This window comes from Nansenia antarctica, assembly GCF_963989245.1.
Source record: "Nansenia antarctica genome assembly, chromosome: 7".
NCBI lineage: Eukaryota > Metazoa > Chordata > Actinopteri > Argentiniformes > Microstomatidae > Nansenia > Nansenia antarctica.
In genome coordinates this window covers 37,289,724-37,307,223 of record NC_137677.1, presented here as the reverse complement: position 1 = coordinate 37,307,223, position 17,500 = coordinate 37,289,724, and the positions used below count along the sequence as shown (strand labels likewise).

General features: G+C 48.1%; 1 protein-coding gene across 1 annotated transcript in view; it reads right to left on the bottom strand.

Moving 5' to 3' along the window:
- Positions 1-17,500, bottom strand: part of fer1l6 (fer-1 like family member 6) — a gene marked incomplete at its 3' end in the record, with an annotated part of 40,032 nt that overhangs the window by 18,688 nt on the left and 3,844 nt on the right. Inside the window, exons 6-23 of the mRNA XM_080536715.1 lie at positions 16,994-17,186; positions 14,510-14,847; positions 12,866-12,974; positions 11,871-12,039; positions 10,818-10,938; positions 10,490-10,590; positions 9,678-9,768; positions 9,242-9,361; positions 7,755-7,907; positions 5,602-5,779; positions 5,154-5,278; positions 4,565-4,696; positions 3,958-4,107; positions 3,104-3,211; positions 2,799-2,960; positions 2,018-2,157; positions 1,645-1,744; positions 1,216-1,261 (exon numbers count right to left, since the gene is read on the bottom strand). Of these exons, the coding sequence (XP_080392841.1) occupies positions 1,216-1,261; positions 1,645-1,744; positions 2,018-2,157; positions 2,799-2,960; positions 3,104-3,211; positions 3,958-4,107; positions 4,565-4,696; positions 5,154-5,278; positions 5,602-5,779; positions 7,755-7,907; positions 9,242-9,361; positions 9,678-9,768; positions 10,490-10,590; positions 10,818-10,938; positions 11,871-12,039; positions 12,866-12,974; positions 14,510-14,847; positions 16,994-17,186 (2,536 nt within the window). The remainder of the gene's footprint in view (positions 1-1,215; positions 1,262-1,644; positions 1,745-2,017; positions 2,158-2,798; positions 2,961-3,103; positions 3,212-3,957; positions 4,108-4,564; positions 4,697-5,153; positions 5,279-5,601; positions 5,780-7,754; positions 7,908-9,241; positions 9,362-9,677; positions 9,769-10,489; positions 10,591-10,817; positions 10,939-11,870; positions 12,040-12,865; positions 12,975-14,509; positions 14,848-16,993; positions 17,187-17,500) is intronic.

The window sequence follows — 17,500 nt, the reverse complement described above, 5'->3', positions numbered from 1 at the left end:
AGTAATTCGCTACGCTAATGTTACTGAGTTGGCTAGTTAACTGATGTAGCAAACAAACCAACATCACATCAGCCACACAAGTAGTGATATATATATAATGCCATAACTGGATACGACTTTGTTTCCAATAATAGCCAGCTTGCTAGCTTACTTACTGACTTATCACGTTGTACGTGGTACCTTGTACGTTTGGGATAGTAATAATTCAGTCAAATGCTGCTAGATGATAAGTAAATAAGTAAGCTAGCTAGCTATGATTGGAAACGTATTAGCATGCCGGAATGCTAGCGTCGCCCAGAACATTTTGGCAGGCGGACACTATTTGGCCTGACAGCACCACCTTTAGAAGTCAGCTGTTTCTGGGAAGGTGCGGAAAAACTCCAATGAAGAGCATAGAGGTGAGACACCATGCAGGACACTGAGGTGAGACACCATGTAGGACATTGAGGTGAGACACCATGTAGGACATTGAGGTGAGACACCATGTAGGACATTGAGGTGAAACACCATGAGGTGAGACACCATGCAGGACAATGAGGTGAGACACCATGAGGTGAAACACCATGCAGGACACTGAGGTGAGACACCATGAGGTGAGACACCATGCAGGACATTGTGGTGAGACACCATGTAGGACATTGTGGTGAGACACGATGCAGGACATTGAGGTGAGACACATTGAGGTGAGACACCATGCAGGACATTGAGGTGAGACACCATGGAGGACATTGAGGTGAGACACCATGCAGGACACTGAGGTGAGACACCATGCAGCACATTGAGGTGAGACACCTCACAGACATATGCTGTCCTTACCCAAGGAGTGTACGCCTTCGGAGAGCAAGTTTTGGAAGGGAGATACTGCAATACACAACAATATGTGTGCATGGTGAGGTGCAGATTGCAGAACAATGTGTGTGTGTGTGTGTGTGTGTGTGTGTGTGTGTGTGTGGAGTGTGTGTCCTGAAACACTCGATCAGCTGTGTGAACAACAACAACACCAACACAACAACACCAACAACAACACCAACAACAACAACACCAACAACAACAACAACACCAACAACAACAACAACAACAACATCAACACCAACAACAACAACAACAACACCAACAACAACAACACAACAGCAACACCAACAACAACAACAACAACAACACCAAAACCAACAACAACACCAACAACACCAACACAACAACAACCTTCACACTCACCGTTTTCAAAGAACTGTGAGAAGGGACGCTCCTCCTTCTGTTTGGCCTGAGAGGTAAACATGTTTGGCATTTAGCAGACGCCTTATTCCAAAGTGACTTACAATCGATACATTTGACTAAGCAAGTGAATCATCAATCTGCCAGTCGTAGCAGGAAGAGTCATCTAGCTCAGGCCAGCGGCTACTGGCAGTTGTTGTGATAGAAGAAGATTTTTTTTTAAATAGACACTGGAGAAACAGTACAAGGGGATAGTAGATGTCTCAGAAGAAACAGTATAGGGGGGGGGGGGAGCAGGTGTCTCTGGAGACACAGTGCAGAGGGGTAGTAGATGTAGTAGTAGTATAACTTAGGCACTGCGTCTGGTTGTGGTTCTTGTGGTTGTGGTCCTGTGGTTGTAGTTGTGGTTGTGGTTGTGGTTGTGGTCCTTGCCTGCTGGTCTACGGAGGCGTAGTATTTGGACCACCAGTCGATGACGCTCTCAGCCGTCTCATCAGCGATGGTCCTCTTCTTCCTCTTAGTGGACATGGTCCTGAGACGCTGGGGGGGAGGAGGTCACACTGGTGTAGGAGGTGTGTGTGTGTGTGTGTGTGTGTGTGTATTTCTGTATATTTCTGTGTGTGTGTGTCCTGTTCTGTGTGTGTGTGTGTGTGTATTTCTGTATATTTGTGTGTGTGTGTTTTTTACCTTCTTCTTCTCTGTGTCTGGCCCCGGGGGAGGGGGGGGGGGTCTGGGGAGGGTCTCCTGGTCCACCTGGATGGACGTCTCCTCCTCCTGGGGTGGGGGGGGGGACACGGGGGAGGGCAGGGGGGGAGGGGGGGTGTACTTGAAGGGCTTCAGGTTGTTGATGACGTGGCTGCCCACTAGCGTGCTGCGGCCGAAAGCACGCCAGTCCACCACACTGATGCTGAGGGGGGGGTGGAGGTGCTCGTTCTCTGGCAGCTCCTGAGAGGGAGGGAGGGAGGGGGAGGGAGGGGGAGAGGGAGATGGAGGGAGAGAGGGAGAGGGAGGGAGGGAGGGAGGGAGGAAGGGGGGGGAGGGAGGGAGGGAGGGGAGGAGGGAGGGAGGAAGGGAGACCGAGGTCAAGATTTTCATATAATATATACTGTATAGTATAATTATAATATATGAAAGTATACACAGTGTCTGTCTGTTTGAATTAAGGGCGCCCTGTTTGAATTAAAAACGTCATCCTCTCATCCTCCCATCCTCGTGGAAATCACTGCTCAGTCGTTTCTTGTTTTGGTAAAGAGGGGGGGCCGTCACTCCACGGCCCAGGTAAACAGTGGTTCCTGTACGTACTCACGTACAGGACCCCATGCATACAACCTCCCCTACCCCTAACCATCTCCCCTACCCCTAACAACCTCCCCTACCCCTAACCATCTCCCCTAACCCTGCCACCCCCCACCCCCACCCCCTGGACATTGCTGTGTTAATTGTTCCCTGTGTCTGTTCGTTAACTCTGTGTTCTATGTGCTCTGTTGCTTGTTGTTTCTGTGTTTTCTGTTTTTCCCATATTGTCAGCGTCTTTGAGCCCCAGAAAGATTTTTTTTATTTATTATTAGTATTAGTATTATTATTACCACGTCGAAGGCGTCCACCAGCACAGGGAAGTTGGGGTTGGTCCTGTAGCTCTGGATGACAGAGGAGCGCAGTCCCCGGCCTGCACACTCCACCTGCACCTGGGGCCGGTCCACACACAGCAGCTGCACCTTCTTAAGCTCCCGCAGGCCCCAGAACAGCACCTGGACACACACACACACACACACACACACACACCTGTCTGTCTGTCTCACACAGGCCCCAGAACTCCCCCCCCCCCTCCCTCCCCCCCTCCCTCCCTCCCCCCCTCCCTCCCCCCCTGCCTCCCTCCCTCCCTCCCCCTCACCTCCAGGCGGTACGTGCTGAGGACAGGTCTGATGTTGGCAGGTACGGGGTAGATGTGACCCTCGGGCTGCTCCAGGGCTGGCAGGCCCCCCTCCCCCCCCGCTGGGATCTGCACACAGAGGACAGGAGGACACGTCTACAGCATGGGGCTGTTTTGACACTTTACCACTTAATCAGCCGTGAGGAATAAATGTTTATATCTTTGCACTCAATCAAATTTCAGGACCCTCCTTTCATGACTTTTCCTAGATATGTGTGTTCTACCACCCAGTATCCTTACATTTTCTAAATCACATCAGGATAAGATAGTATAAAGCTATTTTGCAGTTTTTCTGTGTAGGAAGCAAGCTAATTTACAAGCGGCCTGCTGTAATAATACATATAGCAATAAAGTACCTACCTATCTATCTATCTAACTTGTTATAAGGACTTCCTGGTAAACTGTGACACTATCCTGGTTAAACACATGACACGAATGAGATGACATCAATCCACTATTAACGAACAATAAAACAGCAATCACATACCTCACTTCTTCTTAGGAAATATTATAGAGAATCAGTCAAAACCCCCGTAACTCAAAAAGTGCCCGTAACACTAGTGACCCCTGTGAGTAAAAGTCTATCTTTGCACTCGATCAAATTTCAGGACCCTCCTTTCATGACTTTTCCTAGATATGTGTGTTCTACCACCCAGTATCCTTACATTTTCAAAATCACTTCAGGATAAAATAGTATAAAGCTGTTTTGCAGTTTTTCTGTGTAGGAGGCAGGCTAAAAAAAGAAGCGCCCTCTAGTGATCTCTGTGTTAACAGTGTTAACTCAGACATACTATACTCAAAATCCATCCTATTACCTGGATGAGTTCGAAGGCTGCCAGCAGGTCTCCCCCAGACTGGCTGCCACAGAACAGGGGGCTGTACTGGAGCTGGGGGGGGCAGTAGGGCTGGTGGGCCACCCTCACCACAGGCACGGCCACTGTGGACCCCAGGTACTCTGCCTTGCTCTGCGGAGACACGCAGAGGCACACTGAGCAGGAAGAGACCTATCGCTAAGCCACGGCCCCTTTGAAAACTCTGACAAACAAACAACGCTCGCTCAAATTCTTCACTGACAGTGACTGTCTGACCAACCATGACTGAATGACATTCAATGACTTACAATGGTGGGAGTTGGCAAATTTCTGATTTACAAGTAAGTAATAGACATGTATTTTAAAGATGACAAGAATATTTAGTCTAGAAGTTTTTCACCATCAGATATTAGCGAGTTGTCAGAGTTTTCTGCCTGTAGTGACTTTTGCTGTGTTATGATTGGACAATTTCTATTTTGGGGCATGGCTTAGCGATAGGTCTAATACACGTATGGAATACAGTTTATATGGTTTTTAAGCTCCTTTGGAGCCGATAACTGTACACTCCATTTTTAAAAAACGTGTCAAATAAATTCCTTCCTTCCCCCACCAGCGCGTCGTCGTCGTACAGCTCTATGACGATGCGGGGGGGCTCCTGGGCCAGCTGGGCCAGGTCTCCATGGAGACACACCCGGCTGACCAACATCTGGTTCCAGGTGGGGGTCAGGGTCTGGTTGATGATCTGAGGGAGGGAGGGAGGGGGAGAGAGAGGGAGGGAGGGAGGGAGAGGGAGGGAGGGAGGGAGAGAAGGAGAGAGAGGGGGAGGGAGGTGGGGGGGAGAGAGGGAGGGAGGGAGAGAAGGAGAGAGGGAGGGAGAGAGGGAGGGAGGGAGAGAGAGAGAGGGGCAGACGTAGGATTGAATTGAGGAATCTTTTTGGGGAGAAATAGATGACAATCTTCAGTTCTTGAATTGGACTGAATTTAAATGGAACTGATCCCAATGCTGGTAGGCTCTAACAAGTGTTGGGGTGCGTGCGTGCGTGCGTCTGTGTGTGTGTGTCTTACGCCGGTGGTCTGGCTGTTAGACAGGAAGGTGTGTGTGTGTGTGTGTGTGAGTGTGTGTGTGTGTGTGTGCCTTACGGCGGTGGTCTGGCTGTTGGACAGGAAGGTGTGTGTGTGTGTGTGTGTGTGTGTCTCACGGCGGTGGTCTGGCTGTTGGACAGGAAGGTGACCCTGGCGAAGGGGTCCGACAGGCCGGTGCTGTCTGCTGCTATCAGCCCGCGGGCCTGGTACATATGGGCCCGCAGCTGGAACTGGTGCTGCTCTACACACACACACACACACACACACACCTGTCACTAACACTGGTCGGAGGGATGAACACACACACACACACAAACACACACCTGTCACTAACACTGGTATAAGGGATGAACACACACATGAACGAACACACACACACACACACACACACACCTGTCACCAACACTGGTATGAGGGATGAACACACACACACACACACACACCTGTGACTAACACTGGTATGAGGGATGAACACACACACACACACATACACACACACACACACACACACACACAACACACACACACACACACACACACACACACACACACACCCTATCTCACCCTTATACAGCAGGAAAGCGGGTGGGATCCCTCTCTGCTGCTCGGCGGCGCCCCCTGTAGGTTCCAGGCCTGCAGGCAGGTCCTCCAGCAGGTGAGGGGCGTCTCTGCAGCCGCCCAGCCACAGGTACACGTCCACCTTGGCCTGCACCGTCCAGCCCACCCCCCGCTTTCCTGGGGGCTAGGTACCACACAGGGATACATACATGACACACGCTTCCCTGGGGGCTAGGGACCACACAGGAACACATACATGACACACGCTTCCCTGGGGGCTAGGGGACCACACAGGGACAGACACATGACACACGCTTCCCTGGGGGCTAGGGGACAACACAGGAACACATACATGACACACGCTTCCCTGGGGGCTAGGGACCACACAGGAACACATACATGACACACGCTTCCCTGGGGGCTAGGGACCACACAGGAACACATACATGACACACGCTTCCCTGGGGGCTAGGGGACCACACAGGAACACACACATACATGACACACGCTTCCCTGGGGGCTAGGGGACCACACAGGAACACATACATGACACACGCTTCCCTGGGGGCTAGGGGACCACACAGGAACACACACATACATGACACACGCTTCCCTGGGGGCTAGGGACCACACAGGAACACATACATGACACACACTTCCCTGGGGGCTAGGGGACAACACAGGGACACACACATGACACACACTTCCCTGGGGGCTAGGGACCACACAGGAACACATACATGACACACGCTTCCCTGGGGGCTAGGGGACCACACAGGAACACATACATACATGACACACGCTTCCCTGGGGGCTAGGGGACCACACAGGGATACACACATGACACACGCTTCCCTGGGGGCTAGTCACCACACAGGAACACATAATAATAATAATAATAATAATAATAATAATAATAATAATAATTCAGTGTATTTATATAGCGCTTTTCCAGGGCTCAAAGACGCTGACAATATGGGAAAAACTGAAAACACAGAAACAACAAGCAACAGATAACACGAGCACATAGAACACAGAGTTAACGAACGGGGAACACAGTAACGCAGCAATGTCCAGCACTGTGCAGTGAGTGCCTAGATCTTTCAGCATTATGGTCCCAGCGGGGATCAAACCAGAACAGGAAAGAATATCCAAATGAAATACCAAATATTAGGTGTCCCTATACCTTAAGGTTACCAGCTCAGTGGCCTTGGGGTTAGAGTGTCCGCCCTGAGATTGGGAGGTTGTGAGTTCGATCCCCGGCCGAGGCATACCACCAAAGACTATACAAATGGTACCCGATGCCTCCCTGCTTGGCACTCAGCATTAAGGGTTGGATAAGGGTAAGACACTGCGACATACCAGCGTCATGTCCAGGGGGTTGCACTTGTATATCAAGCGACCACACCCTACAGAAACAGGAGATAGACTCCTGCCCCCTAAGGCCCGTTAGGCTCCAGAACCATCGGTTCTCAAGGCTACTACTTACTATACAATTAGTCCAAAATTTACTAATTACAAAATGGAGCAGCGAGAGTTTTAACCAAAACAAGCAGAAGAGCTCATATAACTCCTATTTTAGAGACTCTACACTGGCTCCCTGTTAAGTTCAGAATAGATTTCAAGATCCTTCTGCTTGTTTATAAAGCTCTCACTGGCATAGCACCAGAATATCTGAAAGACCTTTTGCTAGCATATCAGCCCAGTAGAGCTCTCAGGTCTTCTGACGCTGGTTTTCTCTGTGTACCACATGTACAAAAGAAGAGATTTGGTGAGGCTGCATTCTCATTTTATGCACCCAAATTGTGGAATGCACTGTCAGTTTACATTAGGGATGCAACCTCAGTACATATGTTCAAGTCAAGACTAAAAACCCATCTTTTTAATATTGCCTTTAAATGACTAAATAATTGTGATTATATAATGATTGGAGCACTTTGAGCTGCAACGCTTGCAGGAAAAGCACTAAAAAAAGTGTCTGGATCTCTCTCCCTCCCCCCAAAGGCTGCGTCTTTTGACCTATCTCTCTTTCTCTTTCTCTCTCTCTCTCTCTCTCTCTCTCTCTCTCTCTCTCTCTCTCTCTCTCTCTCTCTCTCACTCTCTCTCCCCCCCTCCCTCCCTCCATCAGTTCCATCAGTTCTCAAGGCTACTTGCTATACCTTAAGGAACAGAGTCTGGATCTTTCCGCAGTCCCGGCCCTTCTCCTCGGGCCTGGCGGAGTACAGCAGGTCCCGGGCAGCGAGGCGGGCGTACGCCACACGCTTGTTGTTGCTCAGCAACCACACAAACACGTCTGGGATGGTGTGTTGGGGCTGGAGGGGAGCAGAGAGGTCAACAGATACACACACACACACACACACACACACACACACACACACAGACACAGACGCGCATGCACACGCAGACGCAGACGCAGACGCAGACGCAGACACAGACACAGACACAGACACAGACACAGACACAGACACAGACAAAGACACAAACTGTAAGAGAAAATTATTATATGCAATAAGACATTTTTCTACATTTAAGATTCAAACCACACAACAGTAAACTGACTGTCTAGAGCAAGCTATAGAAACTGATTTCCTGTTGTAAGCTGTAATGGATTTTTCATCTTATGAATGTTTTAACATTATATGTATTCCTGTGGTATTCATTTTCATACAGAATGTGACAGTATGTTTCCATGAGGAGTTCCTGTGGGATTGTTGTGAGTCTGACTGTCCTGTTTGTGAACACAGAGCTGTTTGGGCCTTGTGTTCATAAACAGTTCGTTTAGGACTCGCTGTCGGTCCCACGGGAGCTTACTCCCTGTTTTCACACTCGTTATCAATGTTATGACTATGTTAACACTATATCAATTGTACTATGTGAGAATTTGTTGTCAGTCATTGAAAGCCTCCCATTGAGAAGTTGACTGTCCGCTCTAGAGCTGTAAAAGATCATTTTCTTCAATAAATACTATACCTAGATTTAAAGCAAGTTCCTATCTTGAGTCTCATTAAATAATCCACAACAAAGCACACAATGAAACCTGTTTTCTCTACTTGTTTTCCTGTGCCATACATTTTAATATATGCAATTACCCTTTTGTGTTCCATAGTCTCTGACCCTAGAAACTCAAGACAATGTTGAGTCACACCAGAGTGATTGCCCTGCATTGTTCACTCTGGTGCCATCATTCCTCACCTTTGTTATACTGTAAGAAAGGGAGGGCCAGATTCCCCCCTAACCGTCATCCCCCATCATCTTCCTCAATGTACAAATCCACACCCCTTGTAAATGATTGGCCTAGACCTCACCCGAGGGCGGACTTGTTACCTGAGTGTACCTAAGTGTATATATACCGAGATGTGATGAATGATCTAGACTTTGAGAGAAACTTTGACCGTTAAGACTTGTCTGACGTGCTGTAAACTTTTTCCTTTTGCAGAAGTATATTAAATACCATTTTCCTATGCATTTTGAAACGAAGCAGGCTGCCTTTCTTTGATTCTATTTTTAGAAATAAGATTACTACAACAAGACACAGACACACACACACACACACTCACACACACACACACACACACACACACACACACACACACAAACACACACACAGACACACACACACACACACACACACACACACACACCGTACCTCTTCCACGAGGAAGCGAAGCCTCTGAGTGAGTTTGAGAGCGTCCTGCAGAATCTCCTTCACGCTACGAGCCTTCCTCTTCCTCTCAGAGACGGACTCTGCCTCGCCAACCATGATCGCCTGCAGGAGACACACACACACACAGACACACACACACACACGTCTAATGATCGCAGATCGGCGGTTTGAGCCCCGGCTGGCCACATGTCGAAGTGTCCTTGGACAAGACACTGAACCCCAAATTGCTCCCAGTGAGCGGGCCGGCCGGTGCCTTGCATGGTAGCTTGCCGCCATTGGTGTGTGAATGTGTGTGTGAATGTGTGTGTGAATGGGTGAATGAGAGGCTGTTTACCATCCATTTACACACACACACACACACACGTTTAGAAGTGTCTTGACTCGGGACTGTGGCTTAACTAAGAGAGTTTCTTCCTACCAGTTCCTGTTTACACATGGTGAGGCGTTTCTTGTCCAACATGGTGAGATGGTTCCTCTTCACTTTCCTCTCTGCAAAGGCCATGAAACTCCTGGAAGGGGCGTTGTAGCCAGACAGACAAACAGGCAGGCAGGCAGGCAGGCAGGCAGACAGGCAGACAGGCAGACAGGCAGACAGGCAGACAGGCAGACAGGCAGACAGATAGACAGAGACAGACACACACAATTATTTGTATTTTTTTTTTAAACGTACGTCTCGTCTTATTTTGCCTCTTATAACTATTGTCACTTTATTTCTCTTCTGAGAAATGTTGAGGAAAAGAGTTACTCTTACATTTTTGTTATATTTGTATAATAGAATGTAACAATAGACCTGAGAAACACACAACGTATATGCATGTATAGAATAACTGTTAAGTTAACACTAGAACAGCCGTGGGTGGGGCCATTTCAACTGACCCTGTGAGTAAAAAACATGTTATATCTTTGCACTCGATCAAATTTCAGGACCCTCCTTTCATGGCTTTTCCTAGATATGTGCGTTCTACCACCCCAGTATCCTTAAATTTTCAGGATCACATCAGGATAAGCTAGTATGAAGCTGTTTTGCAGTTCTTCTGTGTAGGAGGCAGGCTAATTTACAAGACAGACAACTAGTGGTCGTTGTGTGTAAGTAGCAGCTTCCCATTGTAAAGACTATGGTCATTTGACCCCCGAGGCGGCGCTAAGAGAAGCTAAAAAAGGCACGGCTGTTCTAGTGTTAACAGGAAGCAGTGAGGCCAGTATCGGCTTCTGATTGGTCAGTCTGGGTACCTGGCGTCCTCACAGAACTCCTGAAACACTCGGTGAATCACAGCCTCCACTCCCGGGTCAGACTGTTTACTCAGCTCCCCTGCCTTGGCCACGCCCCGCTCCTGGATGGAACATGACATCACTACAATGACATCACCAACAGAGCACACCACACCGTACAACAATGTCAAGCACACAGACTGTATGACGCCACAAGGCTGACATAATAATATGGCCAGGAGCAGCAGAGGAGGAAGCTCCGTCACACAGAGGTCACACAAAGGTCACACAGAGGTCACACAGAGGTCACACAGAGGTCACACAGAGGTCACACAGAGGGCAGACGTACAAACGTGGCAGCGATGTTGTCCAGCATGTTGGAGTTGTGCAGGCGGTAGCTGCGGTCCTCCCAGCGGCTCAGCACGTGGACACACGGCTTCTGGTGCTGAATGGGCAGGTACATGTAGAACCTGGGAGACAGACAGGCAGGCAGTCAGGCAGACAGTCAGGCAGGGAGGCAGGCAGGCAGGCAGGCAGGCAGCCAAAATAGCCAAAATAAAAAGGCTAAATACTGCAACGCAATGGATTAGGTGAGTAATCCCCCTACTGCTACCTAGTTAACTAGAACACTACTTTACATTGTTAGAAGGCTCACAAAACAAGCTGTGTTAATTAGTTGACTAGTGAGTGTGTCATTGATTTTCAACAACGCGGAAATGTATTTACATTTCTCTAAATAAAAGTCAGAACAATAAATCAGCTGCTGACTTGCGGACCGACTGACCAGACCGTGTCACATAGCTCCACTTTGGCTGGACACCACTCTAACCCTAACCCTCATTACAGTGAGCCTGTCCTCCGATTTCTACCTCCACCAGCCTCCCCTGGTGTTCTACCTCCACCAGCCTCCCCTGGTGTTCTACCTCCCCCAGCCTCCCCTGGTGTTCTACCTCCCCCAGCCTCCCCTGGTGTTCTACCTCCCCCCCAGCCTCCCCTGGTGTTCTACCTCCACCAGCCTCCCCTGGTGTTCTACCTCCACCAGCCTCCCCTGGTGTTCTACCTCCCCCAGCCTCCCCTGGTGTTCTACCTCCCCCAGCCTCCCCTGGTGTTCTACCTCCCCCCCAGCCTCCCCTGGTGTTCTACCTCCACCAGCCTCCCTTGGTGTTCTACCTCTACCAGCCTCCCCTGGTGTTCTACCTCCCCCAGCCTCCCCTGGTGTTCTACCTCCACCAGCCTCCCCTGGTGTTCTACCTCCACCAGCCTCCCCTGGTGTTCTACCTCCACCAGCCTCCCCTGGTGTTCTACCTCCCCCAGCCTCCCCTGGTGTTCTACCTCCACCAGCCTCCCCTGGTGTTCTATCTCCACCAGCCTCCTCATGTGCAGTAATCAATGTTACTAGAACCTGTTTCCTTCGACGAGGAGGGGTTTCTCTGGGGGGGTGGTGGACTGGGAGGGTCTGGAGGCGTCGTGGCAGTCGAGCAGCGGGGAGCTGTCTGTCTCCTGTCCTTCCGGAACCTTCTCCACCCTCCTCTTCACGTGCGACGGTCCCTCCAGAACGTTCCCAAAGTTCCCTGAACGCAGGACGAAGGTGACAACAACAGGCTATATTTATAAATTATATATTTATACAATTATATAAGTTGTTTGTTTTTATTTTTAAAAAAAAGTTTATTTTTCTTTTTATTGATAGAGACAGTAGATATTTTGACAGGAAGGATGGGTGAGAGAGAGAAGGGATGACATGCAGGATATGTCCGCGGCCGGAATCGAACCGAACAAGGTCGACGCTTAACCCATTACACCACCTAAGCGCGTGTCTTGCCCAAGGACACCTCGGCATGTGGCCAGCCGGGATTTGAAACGCCGATCTGCCGACCTTGCGATCATTAGACGCCGGCTCTACCTCCTGAGACACAGCCGCTCCATATCTGGCTTTGACCGACTGGGATGACGGAGAACGCATCAAGGGCCTTGACTTGGGCGAGCTGAGATAAAGATTCACTTCATGTCAGTTGGTAGAGCATGGTTCTATTCCCGCTGGGACCATATATACTGAAAAATGTGTCCGCTCCCTGCAATGTAAGTCGCTTTGGATAAAAGCGTCAGCTAAATGGTATATATATATATATAAACTCCTCAAAAAAGTTCGTAAACGTTATTTCAGTCGATTATTATTCCTCCCCTTTAATAGTACCAATTGGTATTGTATTTTATATTGTTGGAAAGCCTGATTAGTCACCTTTACAACGAGGTACAACTTGTAAGGATCATGCATTCGTGGAATGAGCAACACAGCTAAACGTGTGGGTAGCGGCCCAAAAATAAATCGCCTAAATCCCCTGCAATATTCTTCTGTTGGTATTAGGCCTACATGAAATGAATGAATGCAGTGCTTACCAACAGACAGCTCAAAGCTGATGGGTTTGTCACCGATCTTCCTGTCAATCATGGTGGCCTCGAACACGGCTCCAAACAGCAGGAAGCTGTCCTTGTCTTCGTCATCCAGCTGAGGAGGGGATGAGAGGGTTATTTAGGGCGTAGGTACAGAACGCTAAGGTGCAAAAGGGCTCGCTTTGGCAAATGCCTGATCCCCGCAGCCATTGTTGCCTTAAATAATAGACCGCGCTGAGTGTGTGTACTGGCATGTGTAGTACTGTCTGTTGTTGTCTGTGTTATGCGGTGCTGTATGTATATATGTATACTGTACAGTGGTGTGACAATGAATTTCCCCCTGGGGACAATAAATCTAATCTAATCTAATATTTCTAGGCTACTGGTACTTAGGAAATTATGCAATGTGTACAGGAATGTACAATAATTATATTATAATATTGTATGTAATTACCAACAAGTTACTATATTACTATGTACTGAATATGTTAATACAATGTTGTTACTAGAGTGCTTTTTTTGGTAGTACTTTGTTTATTGTATTCATTTGAACAGTTATTACAAATATATTCTATCTACCATCAAAGAACGTATCCAATTCAAAGTGCTCATCCTCACATACAAAGCCCTCCATAGCCTGGCCCCCCCTTACCTGACTGACCTCCTTCTCCCCCACCGCCCTACCCGTACCCTCCGATCCTCATCCACAGTTCCCCTCACTGTCCCACCCTCGAAACTCAAATGCTTCGGTCACCGTGCCTTTTCACGAGCTGCACCCCGCCTCTGGAACTCTCTCCCTCAACCACTCAGAGACTCACCCTCACTCCTCACTTTCTTTTAAATCCCACCTCAAAACCTACCTGTTCTCCCATGCTTACAGCCTCCCCTACCCCTAGCCATCTCCCCCAACCCTGCCACCCCCCCCTGGACACGCATACAACCTCCCCTACCCCTACCCATTTCCCCTAACCCTGCCACCCCCCCTCCCCCGCTGACATGCATACAGCCTCCCCTACCCCTAACCATCTCCTCTGTCCCTACCACCCCCCCCCCCCCTCCCCGTTCGCTAACTCTGTGTTCCATGTGCCCATGTTATCTGTTGCTTGTTGTTTCTGTGTTTTCCGTTTCTCCCATATTGTCAGCGTCTTTGAGCCTCGGAAAAGCGCTATATAAATGTAATGAATTATTATTATTATTATTATTACAACAGCAGGTTCTTATTTATATGTTTTTTAATTATTATTTTAACATGGTAATTTATGTCCAATATGGTATATTTGGTATTTTCCCTGTTGTACATGCTAAGATATATAACATTTTAACACTAGAACAACCGTGCCTTTTTTACCTACTATAAGAGCCGCCTCGGGCCATTGTCTTTACAATGGAAAGCAGCTACTTACATACAACGACCACTAGTTGGCCGTCTTATAAATTAGCCTGCCTCCTACACAGAAAAACAGCAAAATAGCTTTATACTAGCTTATCCTGATGTGATTTTGAAAATGTAAGGATACTGGGTGGTAGAACGCACATATCTAGGAACAGTCATGTAAGGAGGGTCCTGAAATGTGATTGAGGGCAAAGATATAACACGGCTGTTCTAGTGTTAATTGGTACAGTTCGTTTAACTTCAGGTATTTCACTCACCTGAGGCGGCGACTCCACGGGCATCACCTCGGCCCCCAGACCTCTGCCCTTCTCCTCCTCCCCCGCCCCCCCTCCCCCCGCCCCTCCCTGGGGCGCCTTGGTGTCTTTTCCCGCCGCTTTGCCCGCCTTGGCGTCCTTCAGGGTTCTGGGCTCGGCCCCCGCCCCCCCTCCGCCCCCCCCTGACAGGATCTCCACCGCCAGCTCCAAGTAGACCCGCCCCCTGAAGGACACGCCCTCCCCCACCCCCTCGTTGAGCTCCGGGTTGTCGTCCACCAATGAGAAGCTCCGGGCGGAGCCGTAGAGGTCGACCCAGGCCGGCCCGAAGGTCGGGAGGAACCCTGGGAGAAGTCACATAGAATAACACAGAGGTGTTTAAGTCACATACAATAACACAGCGGTGTTTAAGTCACACACAATAACACAGCGGTGTTTAAGTCACACACAATAACACAGCGGTGTTTAAGTCACACACAATAACACAGGGGTGTTTAAGTCACATAGAATAACACAGTGGTGTTTAAGTCACACACAATAACACAGTGGTTTTTAAGGGACCGAAAAGGGTCCTACAATTACATTCAGATTTACATTGTTGGCATTTATCAGACACCTTTATCCAAAGCAACTTACAACAAATGCCTTTGTCTAAGTAAGTGAATCGTCTATCCATCAGGTGTCGTAAGAAAAGTAATCGGCTAGGGTCAGAGGTCATTGGCAGTCATAATGTTAGAAAAAGAAAGAATTTATTTTGTTTCTTTCTTTCTTTTTACAATTATTTTTATTTTATTTTATTTTTATTCAAATGATTATTAAAATAATGTATGTAAGTACAGTATTGTGTGCGCTGCTATTACATTGACATGTTCTTGTATGATCTTACAGTGTTTTTAATTATCTAAACAGTTTAGAAATCGATTCAAACAAAGCTAGCCAAAGATGCTAGCTAGCACGCTAAACGGACCACGACTACTCGAATCACAACGGAGTTTAGACGAAACCACACCCACTTCCGCCGGCTGCGTTGCCACCAGTTGCCACTGGTTGACACCGCAGCTCTTGGCCGTAACCCTAACCCTGTGATCCAGTTGGCTGTGTTCGGAATAGCATACTAGCAACTAGCATACTACTCATACTAGATATGACGTAGATTTGAGTATGCGAGAGCGTTCACACTGTACAGTATGCGAAATTTGAGTATGCGAGAACTTTAGTATATATAGTATATTTTCTGAATAATTTAAGTGTGTTACGACTGGACACTTCTGGAGTACTGCTTCCCCAAAATGCATTGCGCGTCCAGGGTTGCCAGCTGTGCGCTTTCAGCCTTGTCAAACTGTGTCATACAAACTTGTCATACAGCTGTTGTTTACATTGTCCGATAGCCTGGGGACCGAAAGCTTGCAATAAACATCTTTTTTGCACAGATTTGAGTGTGCAGATGCTGCTTTTTTGCACTCTATTTGATACTCTTCAGCTGCAGCACCCCAGCTAAGTCTGATCACGGATAACCAGTATATTTTCACTATACTGGGAATTAACATGGTGAAATGCATTCTTAGACAAGGCTACGTCGTCATGATTACAAATATGCCACTTGAAATGCATGAAATCCAAGTTTATTCGTGTCTTACACACACGAATCCCAGTATTGTAGCTTCAGACGGACAAGTTGGTTGTATTGCTTGCTGCAGCAAGCCCACGATATGTTATTGCTCATGTATATTTATTTTAATCATGTTTTTTTACCAACTGCTAAGACAACAATATAGTAAGCTAGTTACTTGAGCTAGCTAAAGATATTGTCCCCCCAAATCATTTTAACTTGTTGTAATTATATTACTATGTTTCTATCGAACTCCGTAAGTGAAGGTATGTAAGCAACGCAGGGTGCGTTCGTAAATTCGCCGAAGCGCACACTCGGTTCAACGTCATAAAGTGACCAGGTAATTTGATTGGACAAGAGGCATTCCATGAGTGCTGATCAGATTTCCAGGGTGAATTTACGAACGCAGCCGTATGTAGCTAGCGAACAGAAGACGAAAAAAACGTCAGATCAGATATATAAACAGGTTATTTTTATAAACTGGACACATTTTGGGAATATATGTGGTTACTTTCTCACCTGAAAACATATTAAAACTTAAAACATAAAATGACACTTGTAAAGCCAAAATTACAGCTTTTAGCCAATGGAGGTTTAAAATGAAGGTTTAAATTCCCCGCTCCTGGCGAAATGCATTCTGTGAGGCAGTATGCATACTGTGTAAACGGTCGGCTGGTTTTCGCATACTTATTATGAATTTAGTAGGCAGTATGCAGTATATACTAATTGAGTATGCTAGTATGCAGTATGCTAGTATACCATTCCGAACACAGCCAAATTCTCCCTCTCGCCTCCCTCACGCATCGTGTACGTCATATGCGGAAATGGGCGTGGTTTCTCTAAACGCCGTTGCGATTCGGGTACGGGCAAACGGACCCGACCTCTGTCCCCGTCCTGCTCGTTGGAGACGCGCCGCAGGTCGATGTAGTGCGTCCCGATGGCCACGTCGCTCATGCTGCCCTCGTCCCACACCTGGACCTTCAGCCTCTGGCACAGTGGAGGGAACATCTCCACGAACACCACCTGCTCGTTCCACACCGGGTCTGCTGTGTTCTTCCGGGTGGAGGTCCTGCCCTGTTAGAGAAACAAACAAACAAGGGTTATGATTTTTGTGTCGGACCCCAGGGGGCTGTTCCACTAACGTTGATTAGTATATCGGCGATAAAAATAAATCAGGCGATCAGGCAACTCGAGATTGGAATTCAAGCCTCAGGTGATTCCTCGAACGAGGATCAGGCTTGTGTCATGAGTGTTCACAGAACACCAGCTTAGAAATCCTCGATATGGGCGCGTGCACGCAGACATCAAGAGCCCCGAAAAGTCGAACTGTCGAAATGAAGATACTCCACTCTGCAGGGGTCCTACTTTTGCGCAGCATTCCGACTTAT